This window comes from Taurulus bubalis, assembly GCF_910589615.1.
Source record: "Taurulus bubalis genome assembly, chromosome: 4".
NCBI lineage: Eukaryota > Metazoa > Chordata > Actinopteri > Perciformes > Cottidae > Taurulus > Taurulus bubalis.
Window position 1 is genome coordinate 31,829,647 of NC_136592.1, and position 13,745 is coordinate 31,843,391.

A 13,745-nucleotide genomic window follows, 5' to 3' on the forward strand; every position below is an offset into this window, starting at 1 on the left:
GTCTGTGGGTTAATTTTTCAGGATCCATGTTAACAATATGTCAAGCTGTGTGCTGACACCTCCTTTGAGACTGTTGGGAGATTCCTTTATAACTTGCATTTGTAAGTGAAATGAATTCTAAGTGACAGCTGAGAGCTGATGATGTCCTTGTTGGCCAGCAATGCATTTCTTGGCGTTATCATAAGGATGCCAGAATCTACCTACCACATTTTATAGTCCCGACAACATGCAAGACATGGTCAACGGCACGACTAAGTACCATACTCAGCTTTTCACGAGCACTGGCTGCACTCAGGAGATAATTGAAAAGCAGTGTTGGTGTAAACATTTTCTCTGTGCATTTTTTAGGCTATGGTTGCATGTATTAAATTGTACAAGCACATAACGTACATCAAAGTGTGGTCGAGTGAAAGTGCATCACATCATGGAAAGTTACTTTCTGTACACCCCTTAAGCCCTCCAACCAACCACTGTCTCTAATCTCTCAAGGTCGGACTTCCAAGGTGATTTACGAAAAACCGTCTTGCAGCACGACAAACGGTCCAGTCAGCTGCAGGCAGGACTGCAGGCAGACAAGAGGCCCTTCAAGGAGACGGTAAGGACTCTTTGAATGTTTGTAGCCCAAGAAACTATGGATCCAGACTTGTGATTAATGTTAATAATAATAATAATAATAATAATGCATTTCATTTTTATCGCACTCTTCCTTCAAAAGAATGTCACACATATAGTAAAAACAAATAAAACCGATTAAAACAGTTAAAGCAACCCATAAAAATAAAAAATTAGAATGTAATAGTTGTCAATAAATTAACTCAAGGTAAAAAATGCCTTCCTGAATAAAAAGGTTTTTCGGCCAGTCTTAAAAGAGTTCAGTGTCTGAGTTGCCCTTAGGTGGTCAGCCCTTATGTTCCTTTTAGCCTCATTAAGACAAATTGGGAAGAAAACTATATTTTGTTTTGTTTAATCTAGTCTCAGATTTGCATAATTCTTACTGTTTTAAAAATGAGCATTAATAAAGCTTTTTGATTTGTCAAGATATAGTGACGTAATGTCGTCGAGAGCAGATGAAGTCGCTCTCCCTCTCGCCAGCTCAACTGGAGCCATGAAACGCTCTCAATTTGGAATTGAGGACCCTTAATTTGCAAAACTATAATATTATATTGCATTTTATACACATTATTGGATCAGTTAGTATAGTTTGATAAATATCCCAGGGGACTTTTCTTATTTTTATTAGGTAACACTTTTTTTTAATGGAACTATTATGAACACATTGTCATTTAATTCTTGACAAATGTTAATGAAAAAGCTGATTCTTTATGAAAGCAAATATTTTCTTAAACTTCATTTATGTGTTGACAACAATACCATGTTGTACAACTGTTGAATTAATAAAGAAAATGTCATGGGAGGGTCTGGTTTTGTTAATGTGTTTAATTGCTTCAATATATATGAATCAATGAAAAATTGTATCCCAGGCCTCGGATTTAAATCATATATTTAATTAGCAATTAATAAAATGAGCGCTTTCATTTTGGTGTCAATGTCAGGCATCGATCCTCTTGTGCCTCCATGGTAGGCTTCATCCTCTTGGGTCCACAAAATGTGCAAAAATTAATGACAATCAAACTATTTCAGTCTAAAAACTACAAGAAGAAACATGTCCTAAAACTGTATTTCCAAGCAAAACTATTATTATTTAGACTGCAGGTAATTGCTCCAGGATAGCTGTGAGAACACATTACACCCCATTAGTGGGCTACACGTTGAGAAGATGTCTGCATTACAACATTATTCCATGGGGTAAAGTTATAGTGGTCATTGCTGCCATGCAGCATTGGAGGAAGTTATTTTGTGATGAGATATGGCAATTTCTTTTTTTGGTTGTCCCTGAACCTGCCGCCCCCTATTTTCACTGCTTTTCCTACATTTCCAGAATGAGTTCCAATACCCCCGCTCCCCCGTGGAGAAACACAGCTGCCCTCGCAGCATCCAGCCGTTTAATTGTACAGCAATATGAGCATAAACTAAAAGCAATGCATTTTTCTGTGAAGAAAACGGGGGCCCTTATGCCACTGCATTCGGGTTTATTGGGTCTGCGGTCAGTGGAGAAATTGCTGTCTTCCTTCCTGTGCGATTGTTGAGCCTTAATGAAAAATGGTCGGTCTCGAAGAAGTCCTTCCTCAAATCCAAAGCATGTATTGCTAATGTTTAAATAAATAATAATTTGTGGTGACATTTGGCTTTTTTGAAACAACAGCCCCAGGGATGCACGGAGCGTTGCTCATACCTCTGTATAAGAGTTAATAGGTCTCTGGGGGGTAAGTGTTTTTGTGAATATTATCAAGGTTATGTAAAAATACATCCGCAACCACAGCCTTGGGCCTGGCAGGTGGCATGCAACATGACTCGGGAAGGTAAAAAGAGAAGAGTTGGCCCACAGCCGGTCTAACCATCAGCTCTTGCACAAACAACCTCAATCAAAAAGAGACATTAAAGCTTCGGCAACTCGAGATGCATTAAAGTCTCTCCGTTTGTTGAATTGCAATTTAGCGAGCAAGCAAAACTATTTGGTGAACGATTTAAAATAATAGACTAGTCTTGCTGTGGTACGATGTTCAAATATCTTTTTCCTGTGTTCCATGAATGCAACCAGTACTTGTCATAACAAGAATCCTTAAAAGGACATTTATATTTTAATTAAACAAAATGAAATATGAATTGAAGATTATAAAAGAGGCAAAAGTAATTAAAGCAGTATCAAATGATAATTTGGGCCACATGGAAGCAGCAAAAGAAAACGAAAAACACAACATTGAGAGTATCAAATACATTAAATCTCTTCTTTGAAGCTGAGACGTCTCATGTGTTTGCAAACACGTTCAGCAGACACAGAGTAACACCATAATTCACTTAGGCATGTTTCCGGCCACTTGACAATTTAAATCCATTATTCACTCTATATTTCAGCGAAGAACTGTTTTGTTCTTTAAGAAAAATATCTGGTTCTTTAAAAGTTAAAAGCTCTGCGATGTCTGCTAGGTAGTTGCTAACTATCTGGCAAACTGTGCTGGGCAGGTGGAGTAAAGCCTCATCAGGACTTTTGGGGGAGTAACGGTACACAGAGGCCGGGGTCTTACAAGCCATGGTTGAGTCCATCCTCTGCTCCTCCATCTCCGTCTGGCACGCTGCAGCCACTGCCAAGGACAAGGCCAGGCTGCAGCGCATCACCCGCTCTGCTGAGAGGTGATTGGCTGCAATCTGCCGTCCCTCCAGGACTTGTTTGCTTCCAGGACTCTGAAGCGAGCTAGGAAGATCGTAGCCGACCTCTCACCCTGGACACAACCTGTTGGAGTCCCTTCCCTCTGGCAGGAGGTTGAGGTCCACCAGGACCAAGACCTCACGCCACACCAACAGTTTTTACCCATCGGCAGTCGGGCTCATCAACAGAGCCCGGGTCCCCCACTGACTGATTCTGTCACCCCAGGACTATTTTTCGGACTATTTTTTTGTTTACAAACTCCTCATTTGTGTAAACATTCCTGGCAAATAAACGGTTTCTGATTCTGACTCGCACGACATCCAGCTTTGTCTCGGCAAATGTTGCTAATGGCGTATGGCTTAAACTGCTGCATGGCTTAAAGTTTGCTGGCGGATCGTGCGCTTGTGAACTTTGTTTCTGCATTACGTGGCTCATTCGACATCGTATGCATCCTGCATGAACCCCCGTACCGTGACGGTTACAGCCCTAAAAACAATGAACCAAAACCGTTTGAGTTGTTGTGGCCCATACAATTAACACAATGAGCTGAAAGAGGTCAAGCCCCCTGAGGAGCTCAGGGGAGCTGCAGAGTTTGATGATAATTCTCAGTTGGGTTCATTACAACAAGAGAATCCTTTCACATGATTCACACCTATGCATCATTGTTAGTATTGCAGCTTTAAGTGTGTCCAACAAATTAGAAATACATTAGAAACACTCAGTTCATATTTTCCAGTATACAGAATGTGCAGAAGTTGTGGCTGAGGTAATTTACCAGTCAAACCATTGCTCAACCTCAGGCCTAATGACCATTTACATGACAGACTATTTCGTAGGATGCAGAATTTGTAATGGCATGCAATGTCATTTTTTTTTCTTCTTTTGGTGGAAAAGAAAAGAGTTGCCCTACTTTCCCACAAATCTGCAGGCTTCCTATCATTATAGTCTGAACATTAAAGTGGATTCAGGGCTCATACTGCACTGGGGAGAGAAAGAAACAACACAACAAGCAATTACTCCAAGAACAAAAACAACCACTGACATAATAGTCCTTATTTGTGAGGCGAGAAGAATCTCACTTGACTTTAACTGGAGGCCGGCTCTTGCTATTTTGTGTTTCTTTGCTGCTTAAATCTTATTTCTGTGGGGAGGAAACCGCCAGGCTAATTGTGTTTGTCAACCACTGAGTCTTCAACTTCAACCAGAGAATTAATTGTAAAGATCCCTGCTTCCTGCTGACCCGATATGTCGCACTGAGTCATGCCTCGTTTGTTTTTTGCATAGGTATACATGTGTCACAGCATTTTGTATCTATTTGTTTTAGCTCGGATAAACCAAGTGGACGTAGTGGAAATGGAAAGAAATGCAGACCATGCAAAGGCCTATGCACAGGAATGTTTGGCCTCCAGCTCCTGCAAAGGATTTTAAATGGAAACACTTGAAATCTAGATAGTCTATGAAAGGTTAAAGTGGCCACCTGCTGTCCCCCATGCTTTCTCTGAATTATTCATGCACAATGACGGCCGGGAGATGCTGTCTTCATGGCTACCCTTTTCATTATAGATAACCATATTAATATGCAATCTTCTCAGGACTTACCATTAAAACTGTGAGAGATGGGCTTTAGGGAAAGAAAGCAAACATTTAAACGTTGTATTCCTCACTGCTCCGCGTTTGCAGTGCACTTCTGGCTAAACGTTACATACAGACGTCAAGAGCAATTGGATTGATATTTCTGCAACGAGCGCAGCGCGGTTGTACCGATGCACTTATAGATGATACCATTTGGGCATTTTAGGTGTTACCTTAACCATTTTCTCTTGGATTGGGATTGCAATATAGGGAATTTATCAAATGTTGTTTTGGAAGCTAGTGCTGATTTTGTCCTGTTGATTCATATTACGAGCCGACACGTGATCCCTCTGTGGAATCAGCTGCTGCTACATCATCATCCCAGCATGCACCAGAATCTCAGCCATCTCTTACATCAAGCAAAGTCAGGCAGCTGATAACATGTTTGCAGGAGAACATGGAACAAATTGAACGATCTAGACTTCTTCCTTTAAATCCTAAGAGAGCCCAGTCGCTGATTGGACTGTTGTGGTTTTACACAGGAAGCCTGTCTGTGGTTGTACTGCTGCTGTGCCACACATCGATCGAATGGCTGTAGACATGAAAAGTAATAACAAGGGGGAATTCCCCACATTCAATTTGCAATGATCAATGCAATTAATTCCATTTGTAACCTTTCAGCTTCGTGGCTATGAAAACAGGGCCAGTTTGTAGATACAGCTAACACATAACCGATGCTTGAAAGAAAAATCGACAACCCTAGTTTACTCTGACCCTGTGACCTCTCAACAGAAGTTTAATTTTCCTCCCACTGCCAAGAGATCAGCGCCACAGCAGTCAGCCATCAGGGCTAGCCCCCATATTTTGGAGAGCCAAACACCATCCTGGCACTTATGCGTAGAGGACGTTATGGATTACTTCACATTTAATAACATGTCAAAGGAGATTTGGACGAGCCACGGTCCACAAAGGCCCAGGCTGCAGCAGATAGCGCCGCTGCTGCTGCTGCCCCACGAGTGCTAGCCCTGCCGAGCTAGCTGAAATTAAAAAGAAAATCTCTGTAGTCTCTATCGCCAATGAATAGAGTTAATTGGTAGTATTTCTTCGCCCTGCTGCCCTCCGATGCTAAGTGAAAAGTAGTCAATAATGCAGTGAGGCATATTGTAAGCTGATGATTTTTATCTGATTCTGCTGCCAACATCACTTTTCAGACTTTCTTCACTGATAAAGCAAAACAATTTGTGTTTAATGAATGAAGAGGACCGCTGGTGACAGTTAGGAAACTGTGTTTTCTGTCCTTAAAAAGCTTGCACATCCTTTATTCAACGGTTACTAATATTTTTTCAGTGTAAAAATCAATTACAGCATTATACTAACTACTCAACACCAAAAGTAATTACTTGTTTTACTTTACTAGCCCCCGGATGTTAGCGCCGCACTGGTTCCCTCTACAAAAACAGCCAATGGGATTTTTTTTATAAATAATCAGTGTTAATGTGGCCATAAGAATTAAATAGGTAAAGGCAAATAATAGAATAGCGAGAGAATAGTCTGGAAAAGATTGCCCAGCCCCGGACTGCTGTGAACCCTCACATGAATCCCGGCATTACTCAGCCCTACTTTACCCCAACAAGCTCTCTAATGAGCCTGAGTGTGTGTGTGTGTGTGTGTGTGTGTGTGTGTGTGTGTGTGTGTGTGTGTGTGTGTGTGTGTGTGTGTGTGTGTGTGTGTGTGTGTGTGTGACGCAGATCCAGGTGCAGATGAAAGATTCCTTGTGGAATTTAATTTTGACGTTCGTGTCCAGCTGCTAGCCGCCGCACAGAGACCTTGGCTTCAGCTGAGGCCACACATCCTCGGAGATCTGCATCGTTTCCGTGTTGTGACGTAATGTTCGGGAATGTGGAGAAATGACAAGAAGCTTCATAAGCAGTTCAGTGAATAAAGCTAGGCCAGTCTGAGGGGTCCACTAGTGGAAGCCACACACACAGTCAGTCTTAATGGACTCCTAATGGACTTGATGTAACATTTAAGTGACATTCTTCGCAATCCCAGTGTATATAATTCTTCATTCTGTCCAGAAACTACTTTACTGCATCGTACATGAAATATCAAACAGATCTGTCTTACTGTGTTCCCGTTTCCATTTAGATGCAAGCCGCTGTCAAAGAGGGGCGAGGACACTCGGCTGTGATCCGTGGACGGCCCGGGAGAACCTGGGGAAGCAAAGGGCATGTTCTGAAGAACCCCTGCAATACATTTAGACGCATCTTCATTCAAGGGTTGCACCTAAACATCACACCACCGTGTTGCCTTTATTCTGCCGCCCTGGTTTTAAGCAGAGCATCTCGCAGGCAGACTCCAGGAGAGACAAATGCTGCTCTTTGATATGATATTAGCTCGGCATTAATTCCGACCTGCTTTCTAATTGGGTCACACGGCGGGGCTGACTGCTCCTGGCCTCTGCCGCTCGCCGGTTGTGCCAAAGTGAAACAAAGGGCGGCTTGGAGACAATACGTTTTGAACCTTTTTGTTCCTGCGGCAACAAAACACGACTCACCGGCCCAACGCCCTCCAGCGAAAAACCTGAGCGTGTCGACACCGACGCCCTCTATGAATGTTAACTTGCCCGGAAAAAGACGAGGGCCGGACAACTCTCGGTTTAAATCTGGGAGCGTGTTGGCAGTTTATGAAATGAGCTATAAATATTCATGCACGTCTATTAGTATTAATCGCTTTTCTACATCTGTGTGCTCTTCATAATTTGGTAAATGGTGCAAAATGATCACCATGTTTGCTGGTGGCGACTGAAATGATTTGTATTACATCTTTTCAGTTTTGTGCCTGCAGCCGATTCACGAGACAAAAGCTTGTTTGGTGGTTTAGCGGCCGTGAACAGATGACGCCCCAGATGTTCAGTACCCGGGAGCCGCCCTGTCCCATGTGTCACGACTGTGTTACTGAAGAGAGTAAAGGGGGAATGCAACATTTTGTGAAATAAACATATTAAAGAAAAATTGGCACCTTACTAATTGATTAAGTGTGAAAAGCTATGTGCCAGACGAGGCATATTTGGTTACCTCAGACAGACAGGCTAACTGCTTTTTCCTTTTTATGGTGAGGCATATTTCTTTATTTCTTTATATTTAGCAGACAGACCCTCAGAACGGAAGTAAACGAGTGAACTTCAAACCTTTACTCGAAATGCTAGTATCTCAATTTTGATTGAGAAGATTCAGCACAAACATTCCCATAAAAAATTCAACTTACTAGATTTTTCTGAAGCATTCGACTGCATCTGAGTCTTCCTCACCGGATGGCGTTTACTCAGTGGTCATGGACATAGCTCTGAGCACACTGTAGTAGCTACTAAGTTAAAGGAATAGTGTTTTGCCAAAAGGTGATTTCAGGTCCTTCTGAGCACCAATTAGAGTTTAGTGATATTCTATTTTAAATCAGATGAGGGCTGCTGGCCACAGTCGATCAAATAAAGCTGCAACTAACAATCATTTTCAGAATGGATTATAAATAATTATTATAAATTTCCAATTAACGTTTTGCGTCTCGTTTTACTGCTTGCTACCATTTTCTCACCTCTCTTAGCGGCGTACCTGATTCTCACCTTTTACCGGCTCCACATGGATGCAGTTAAAATCTGTTTCCAGCCCTTCAAGCTGCTGGAGGTAAGTAAGTACAGGAGCAGCAGCAGCTCTGGGTGGTTCTGACATCACTGCCTGCCTCAGGCCAGCGAGCATGACAATGTATTACTTTTGAAACGAATGCTCGTCTATTGACCGGCTTTAAAGCGTCGAGGCGTGCTAAAAGACAATTTCCCATAAACGTGGCCGATTCCTTTATCGGCCCAAATGCTCGTCGCAATGGAGTTTATTTTGAGCTTGCGAGGCATCAAAAACCACGGGACTCTTACCTAGAGGCAGTTTTAGAAATGATGGAACTTCTCGCAGGTAGCGAACGGTGATGGTGACCTCATCTCCTGCGGTGCGCAGGAGGTGAACCTGGCGGGAGCGAGAGAGGGAGGCGGATTGAGATGGAGGCAGATAGAAAGAGAGAAAGAGAGAGAGAGAGAGAGCGATCATGAGCGATGCGGCGAGATACAAATGTAATCTCGAAAGAAATTAAACAAGCCACATTCATGTCAAGACGCACAGCGCCAGAGCAAACTAAAAATGACGGGCAATGAGGGAAGAATATGGAGTCGTGAGTTAAAGCCTGACAGAAGTGGCTTCACTTAAAATCATCAAAGGCGGAGCTTGAAGGCCAACGCATCGGTCAGCGAAGAGACAGCTGACACTGAAAAGTAATTGCGCTCCAAAATGTCTGATTATTTGATGTCTAAGTGGTGTAAAATATGTCCTCAAAGATGTTGAGTCCAAGAGGCATTCAAATAAGCTTAGGTTGAGAGGATTAAAACATCCAATCTGTCTATTATGCGTGCATCAAAATAAAAAGGCTCAAATGAGACACTTAACTGTCACATCCAACATGTCACCGCTTCTTACCCTAAATGCACGTCTGTCATCAGGCCCCTCACTATCCCCTTACTTGAGCCCCAGCATCTGTCAGTGGGACAGCCTGCCATTAAAAAGCTCTGGATTGTCTTCTGAAGAGAAACTGCTCGTTATGTGTTTTGACGCTCTGGAGGTGAATGTGGTGAACAGCTGTTTGGGGCCGCGGGAGGAGACAACAGTGACGAGAAGACATGGAAAGGGGAGGACAGATGTGGGGCTGCCGGCACAGAAAAGAAGGTGTTGTTTAACGAAGAGAGAAGCTAAGTTTGAAAGAGAAAAAAGTGCCAAATATTAGCACCCACAACTCCTGTGCAGCTTTTAAAACCAATTTCATTTCCTGGAAAGGAAAACAGCCTCTTGTCAACAAGCCACCTGGGATTGTAGCTTGTGATTGTTGGTGTTGGTGTTGAATCTGGGAGGAAGGTGGAAAAGCAATGGAGGGATGGATGGAGCAATGTGTTGGCGTTAATCACAAATGTACTCACGACTTCCTCATGCGTGCAGGGCTCTACATTTATGCCGTTGACCTAAAGAAACCAACAGAGAGGAAAAGCATATGAGTAATTATACAGTGGAGAAAGTGTGTAATTACGCAGCTCTATGCTCGTTGGCTGCAGGGCCTGCAGGCCAGAGGGGAGGCCAAGGGGTGGACTATGATTGGCAACCTCTGGTGCAACCCCGTCCCCTCAGCGTTCCCCACCTGCAGCAAACTGCATAATGTGTTTTCGGTGCCCAGTTGTACTCGAAACACCTTCTATCACCTGGTTTTCATGCTGCCGTTTGACCGCCTGCTGACTCTACTGCCTAATTTCCTTTATTTAAAAACATCTCCGGCCCTCATCTGCATCTCCCGGTACACACACACTGCTCCCAACGTCTTGGCCGTTGCCCTGTGGCTCACTTTCATTGTTTTGGACAGCTTGTTTGGCGAACAGCTAACGGAACTACCAGCAAACACACTTGTGTACTTCGCCGCCTCAGCCTTTCCTTGGTGAGTTTATGGCAATATGAAGTATATTATGGCAATAAAGGGAACTGCTTGCATCGTCTTTTTATGTTTGAATGACGTGTGTTTTACGAGGCTTTACAGCCCATTGTTGTTTGTTGGATCACTTTTAATGTTTTATACTTTCCTGAGTGAAGCTTTCTCTAGTTCCTGTAGTAGAAACAGTGTCTCGAGGCTTTTTTTTGTCTTTCACTTGCATTACTGTCTGTCCAAAACAAATGGAATGAGCATATCTTTATGTATTTGGTGTGACTCCTAAACCAGGATATGAACCAAATCATTACTGTGAAACCTTACACACCTACTGAATGGGCCTATTGGGTGCAGGTCCACACAAACCGGCTACAAAGGAGACACAAAATAACACAAACAAACCACAAAAGCACACAATGCAAACACACCACACATAAAGACCCCACCACAAACACACAAAATAACCACAAAGACACACACAACAACTTCACCACAGGAATCTGTACACGTCTGTCTCAAAGGCTCATTTGCTACATTGTTATTATTGATATTATTTCATTTTAGAATAGAAAGTGTGTTATCCCTCCTCTGCCAGGGCTTACAGAATGCAAATAGATGCAATATTCTGCAGTGTGACAATTCAAAGTCATTGCAAATAAATATGACACACGTGATCCAAAAAGGTGGAAGCAGTAGCAATTAAATTTATAATATCATTCCTAATATCCTCCAATATGAGCATGAATATTGCTCGGCTGTCTGGTGAATCCACAGCGTTTTCTGGATAAACAGCTCGCCAAATAAACCAGCCAGGCAGATTCAAATTAACCTCAAATTAACCTTTTAAAAAGATTAAACGGAAATCATTATTAAAGACCAGACACTTTGTTGTTTAGATGATTATAGACCTTGTGATTAATCTAACACAAAATTCATTTGACCACAAATCAAAAAAAGCAGAGACACGTTAAAAGAATAATTTGAATAGAATCCTGCAGTTCAAGCTTCAAAAATAGTCCCTCCCCATCTGGTAAATGAAATTACACTCCGTCCAAAACAGAAGAGGGTTGAAATTTAGACGCAACAAGTCGGCGCTGTCGGCGGCGACCCGGAAATCAAGCGAAGACGCCAAAGAAGTCACGAGCCGATGTACCAACCTGCAGCACGGCGTCCCCGACGAACAGCTTCCCCGTCTGGTCGGCTGCAGGCCAGTTGTCAAGTGTCAGAGGTTAATGAAAACATTAGAAAATAATTGCTCATTTCAAACATGGTAATGTGGTGGAAATAGCAAGCAGTGTCTCTGTCCGACTAATCTCTGGCAACGTCAGCTCAGAGAACTGAACACGGGAAAGCATGAAATTTGAAACTAATCGGTATATAAACTCATTTGCGGCGGCACGGGAGGAAACAATGAGAGCCCTGTTGTGAAAAGATTTGTAACGCTTTGTGGAAGAGGCTCTCAACGCCCCCGGGGATATGAAGACATGCTTCTCTCGTATCCCCAAAAAAAGGTATTAAGAGGGATGTGTGCAAAAGGACAAATTGTGCGGAAGAGATTCACTCAAATGAGGCTCTGACATTGCATCCCGACAGGATGGCGAGAGGTCATCAGTTCTTACAATTTAACTGATGATCATGATTAAAGCCTTTATTTCTCCATCAAGCAAACTGTGTTACCGACTTGAGAACAGCTCATCTTGTCGTGTCTACGGGTGTGAATGCATTAAAAGTGAAACGCAGTATGTCAACATGTGTTTGTTTTTGGTGTAAAAAGGGTAATTTGCTATCTTTCTGAGAGCAAGAGAGGCGATCTATCTCAGGCGATGCAAAACACATTAAGAATATTTCCATTTATTTGAAGGATGCAGCCATTAAAACATATTTGTTGAGAATAATTCTATAAATAATAAGTCACTTCTCATTTACGAGAGAATATCATTAGAATAAGTTGCTTTTTTCTAACCTTAAAACCACTTAAGGGAAACTAAAGGGGAAGTGGAGTTGTTTTTAATAAATACTTTCACATTTATATTTTTGTGGGAGAGTTATGCGCTGGAACTATTTATTGACGGCTGGTGTGCAGCTTCCTGATGTCAATAAGGTTGCCAGGTTTGGTGCTCTCCTATACCAACAAGTACAAATCACAGGTTTGAGGGTTTTTATATAGATTCTGTGCAGGTTGAACAAAGACACAGAGTCAGTGTTCGGAGGCTTGCATGTTTTTTTTTAACCAGGCTAATTGTTTCCCCACGTCTTTATGCTAAGCTACGCTAGGGGTAAAATGGAAGGTGCTTTTGAATGACGTTCAGGGAGAAGTAGACTCTACTGCTTTCATTTTTACTCCCTTCTCTCACAAATATCACCAACTTTTAGGACCCTTTTACACTCATGCATGAGATAATAATAGATATACAAATTCTCCTGCCGTCCCTCCCCCTTCTTATAAAGAGAGCAAAATGTAATGTTTCTCTCAAATTGAACCACTTTCTTCACTCTTCTTATTTCCCTTTGACTTTCTCTTGGAATATGTCCCTAACCAATACTTAAATAAATTATTGACGCTCTCAAAATTCCATTGTGAACTTAAATGTCACCTGTAAAATATCCAGCATCTCTTTCTAATGCCATTAACATTTCCATAATCAACTTGATTAATGACATTTTACATTGCATTGAACACCAGTTCCAAACCCACATTGAGGTAGAGAAATGAAACACTTTCTTACCTACTTGATCTTTGAAAATCTTTGAAATAACCACAGGCACGTTGTGCTCTGCTCCTCCCTGCAAAGCGGGAGAGAATAAATGAGAACGTCCGTTGTTGAGTTTTGGTGATGAAATCGTTGCCAAAACTGCTTTTCCACATTGATCAAAAACATATACGCTTACTTTGATGCTTAAGCCCAGACCGCCAGTCGCCTGTCTTCGCAGTACAACAGTTCTGTGCTTTAGAAAGCGGGAGTTTCTTATTGGCAATAGGATATTGTGAACATTGAAACAGTATTCTGCAGTCATGCGTCATGAATTGCGATTGCATAGTCGGGAGCCCTCGGGCGCACTTACATTTACTGGGGATTCACTTTCACTCGTGCAAACCACGTCCAGCTTCTGTATGGTTAACGCCTCTTTGGTCAATTTCAGGCAGACGTCGTAGGTATTGTTGGTCTCCTCATTGTACAGCAAAGCAATTCCAGATTTTGTCTGTTGGAATCGAGAAGAGGAATTTACATTTTGCCAAGCAGAGCAATTATGTACACAATGAACATTTTAATCCTCTTTCCTCAATGTGTCACTCGTGTTCCCCGTTCTGCTCGTCTACTCTTGCGGTAATTGGTTTTGCCTAACATTGGGAAGGCGTGAACTATTGTGTAATAGAAAGGAGAAGAAAAATGGATTTCATGTT

The 13,745-nt window shown here is 42.2% G+C and overlaps 1 protein-coding gene across 1 annotated transcript in view; it reads right to left on the bottom strand.

Moving 5' to 3' along the window:
• sntg2 (syntrophin, gamma 2) overlaps positions 1-13,745 on the bottom strand; it is a gene marked incomplete at both ends in the record, with an annotated part of 75,802 nt that overhangs the window by 37,693 nt on the left and 24,364 nt on the right. The window contains 7 exons of the mRNA XM_079216839.1: positions 6,965-7,050; positions 8,763-8,850; positions 9,849-9,890; positions 11,500-11,543; positions 13,069-13,126; positions 13,232-13,288; positions 13,406-13,543. Coding sequence (XP_079072965.1) covers positions 6,965-7,050; positions 8,763-8,850; positions 9,849-9,890; positions 11,500-11,543; positions 13,069-13,126; positions 13,232-13,288; positions 13,406-13,543 — 513 coding nt within the window. The remainder of the gene's footprint in view (positions 1-6,964; positions 7,051-8,762; positions 8,851-9,848; positions 9,891-11,499; positions 11,544-13,068; positions 13,127-13,231; positions 13,289-13,405; positions 13,544-13,745) is intronic.